Source organism: Eucalyptus grandis, chromosome 8 (genome assembly GCF_016545825.1).
Source record: "Eucalyptus grandis isolate ANBG69807.140 chromosome 8, ASM1654582v1, whole genome shotgun sequence".
NCBI lineage: Eukaryota > Viridiplantae > Streptophyta > Magnoliopsida > Myrtales > Myrtaceae > Eucalyptus > Eucalyptus grandis.
This window is the reverse complement of record NC_052619.1, coordinates 44,368,749-44,371,678: the sequence shown is the minus strand read 5'-3', so window position 1 is coordinate 44,371,678 and position 2,930 is coordinate 44,368,749. Positions and strand designations below refer to the sequence as shown.

At 38.6% G+C, this 2,930-nt stretch overlaps 1 protein-coding gene across 1 annotated transcript; it reads left to right on the top strand.

The window, feature by feature from the left end:
* The first annotated feature begins 21 nt into the window (after nt 1–21).
* On the top strand, nt 22–1,724 carry LOC104423376 (omega-hydroxypalmitate O-feruloyl transferase). Its single transcript, XM_039298782.1, has 2 exons — nt 22–589; nt 985–1,724. The coding sequence occupies exons 1-2, from the start codon at nt 338–340 to the stop codon at nt 1,522–1,524; spliced, it is 792 nt and encodes a 263-aa protein (XP_039154716.1). The 5' UTR covers nt 22–337; the 3' UTR covers nt 1,525–1,724.
* The last annotated feature ends 1,206 nt before the right edge of the window (nt 1,725–2,930 follow it).

Sequence of the window (2,930 nt, the reverse complement as noted above, 5' to 3'; positions counted from 1 at the left end):
AGACAGTGACTTTTCCTAGTTGGTAGAAACTTGTCTAGCTAGAGTCTCAATTGAGATTCATCAAATCCCCGGTATCACGCCTAGGCAAATCTTTCCCTTAAAAGTCGAGAGATTAGGTTATGGTCAAGAGTATCCACCCACCCTGAAACCATTTGCACCAATAAATCCGGTGATTTCCTACGAATGCAAGACTTCAATGGACATATTTACTTTGTTCTGCTTTTTATGCTGAGATATTATTTACCTTAGAGGCAAATCACAGGTGACAAAATTCAGATGTGGAGGCTTCATTTTAGGGGTGGCAATTAGCCATTACATAGCAGATGGGGTGTCGGCAATGAATTTTATGAACGCATGGGCTGAAATTGCAAGAGGCAAGCCGTTATCCCTGGTCCCTTGTCATGATAGAGCCATCCTAAAACCAAGGGTGCCTCCTCAAATCACGGGTCCTTACAACGAATTTGTTCAAATAAGTGACGTATCAAACCTCAGGGCATTATATGAGGAACAACAATTGGTATACAAATCCTTCCACTTCGACGCTGAGAAGCTGGCGACCCTAAAAAGAATGGCCACAAAAGATGAGCAGGTAAATTTCTGTATTATGATAATGGATAGGTGGCTATTCATGAACATTTTTGCATGATGTACACGTCAACTCACAATTAGTTCCAAAAGAATTCCAAATACACCCAACACTATATCAAGATAAGTTTTCAATTGAATACATTGCTCTGTGACTTTTAAATAATGACGGCAACTAAAAGTACACGTCCATGAGATCATTTCTTCGCTGAATATAGTTTTTATTGGACCCAGAAATTTTGAAATGGACCACTACCATGCACATTCCTTATAATTTGATTGATTACAACTGTCACGTTATTTGTAAATATATGAATCTATTTACATATATGACCATCAAGAAAGCCTTACATGAATATTTGATCACCAAAAAGGGAATCTATTCATCTTGAGCAACAGGTAACGAGCATATGCACCAGCTTTGTAGCACTGGCAGCCTTTGTGTGGCGGGTTCGCAGTATGGCCCTCAAGATGAAACTTCACCAACAATTAAAGCTTCATTTAACAGTCAATTTCAGGTCGAGGCTAACAACCCCATTGCCCGAGGGGTACTTTGGGAACGCCGTGGTCTTTCCCTGTTGTCTCTGCACCATGGGAGAGTTGATCGAGGAGCCAATCTCTGCTTCTGTGACAAGAATAAAGAAGGCAATCGAGAGTGTGACCGACAATTACGTACAGTCGAGAATCGACTATTATGACATTAATCCTTTTGAGCGACTCCCTGTGGGCAGACTATTAATAAGTTCATGGACAAGGCTCGAGTATGGCTCCACAAACTTTGGGTGGGGAGAGCCAAGGTTTGGGGCCGGTGAACCACCAAGAGAAACCTGCTTGTTTATGAAGGATGGGAGAGAAAAGGGCATTGAGGTGGTGTTGGGTTTGCCACTTCCAGCCATGAATACCTTCGAGAAACTTGTTTGTGATCTTAATGTTGCTTAGTACACTAATACTGGCATTCCAAACTATTTTACAAAGTGTGACCAACTATACGTGAATCAGTGTATCCAACACCTGAATAAAATCCGTCACATCACTTAAATAAATCATTACCAAGAGTTTAGTCTATATACCTAAGATAATTAGTTGGAATTCTGAGCATATCTTGTGCCTTCCTATGTTATTTCAGTTATCATCGTCCCAGACCAATTTAATAAAACATTATCTTTTTGCTTGTCGTGAAGCTTCAAAATTTCCCTTTCATTTCATCCTTCAGAAGTCGACATTACCCCCTTCGTGGTGTCAATAGTTGGACGTGAGCTTAGACAATTACTCTTTTTATTTCTCCGGAAATGGCAAAAAAACAAAAAAGAATTCATTCAATATGATGTTGAGCAAAAGAGAGCCGTTGAATAAGCATCATAGAAATTTATCTAATTACTTAATTTTTCTCTAATCTAATTACTTTATTGACACTAATTATCAAGTGCAAGTTTATCGATATGAATGAGACAATCTTCATTCTTATGCCATATATTTGGGCTGCTCGATGTGGTATAGTCCGTTGCATGGAAGCCACAGGAATGTGCATTCGTGCCCTTTATATATCTCATCGTGGTGCTGGCGCAACATATTCAACGGACAGTGGAGTATACCGAGTTCTACATGCACAAGATAGATGACTGAAGTTGTCACTACATTTCTATATCTTTATTTTGAAGCCACAGCTTTAAGCAACTATAGGCTACGGCACTAAAAATAATAACAGAAGTTATTGCAAAAATAAACCAACCTTGATTGGGTACTTGATAAAATGGATTCTATTGATGCTTCATGGCAGTTGAAATGAAAAAAACAAATAAATTTCTTGATTTTGCGTATGTTCCTTCTGAGAGATTAGAGGCCTATGAGTTTAAATTGTTTGCTCCTCATCATAATCTAGAGTTCCAAAAGCTGGTATTGGGATTGCTTGCATATAGTCCTTCTAAGAGATTAGAGGCTTCTAAGTCTAAATTGATCACTCCTTGTCTGAAGCAAGAGATTGAGAAGCTGGTATTAGGATTGCTCAAGTGTACCGAGGGCGATTATTGCCCTGTTTGGTTCAAAGCATTTGGAATGCTCATTTGAGCCTAAAGTCCTTGGCCAAATGTAAAGGTATTTGGTTCATTTTTTTGCGTGACTTTGGCGAGATGCAATTGCATCTCCAAGGTGCTTCCCCAGGCCTTTAGCCCAATCAGCCTTCTTGAGGTCGCTGGAATACGCAACTTCCAGATTGCTCATCTTTCCTATGGAAAAGCCGATCGACCGTCGAATAAAAATAAATATAAAAATGAATATGTTTATATAAAAATAGATATGTTTATATTTTTATATAAAATATAAACATATCTATTTTTTTATATTTTATG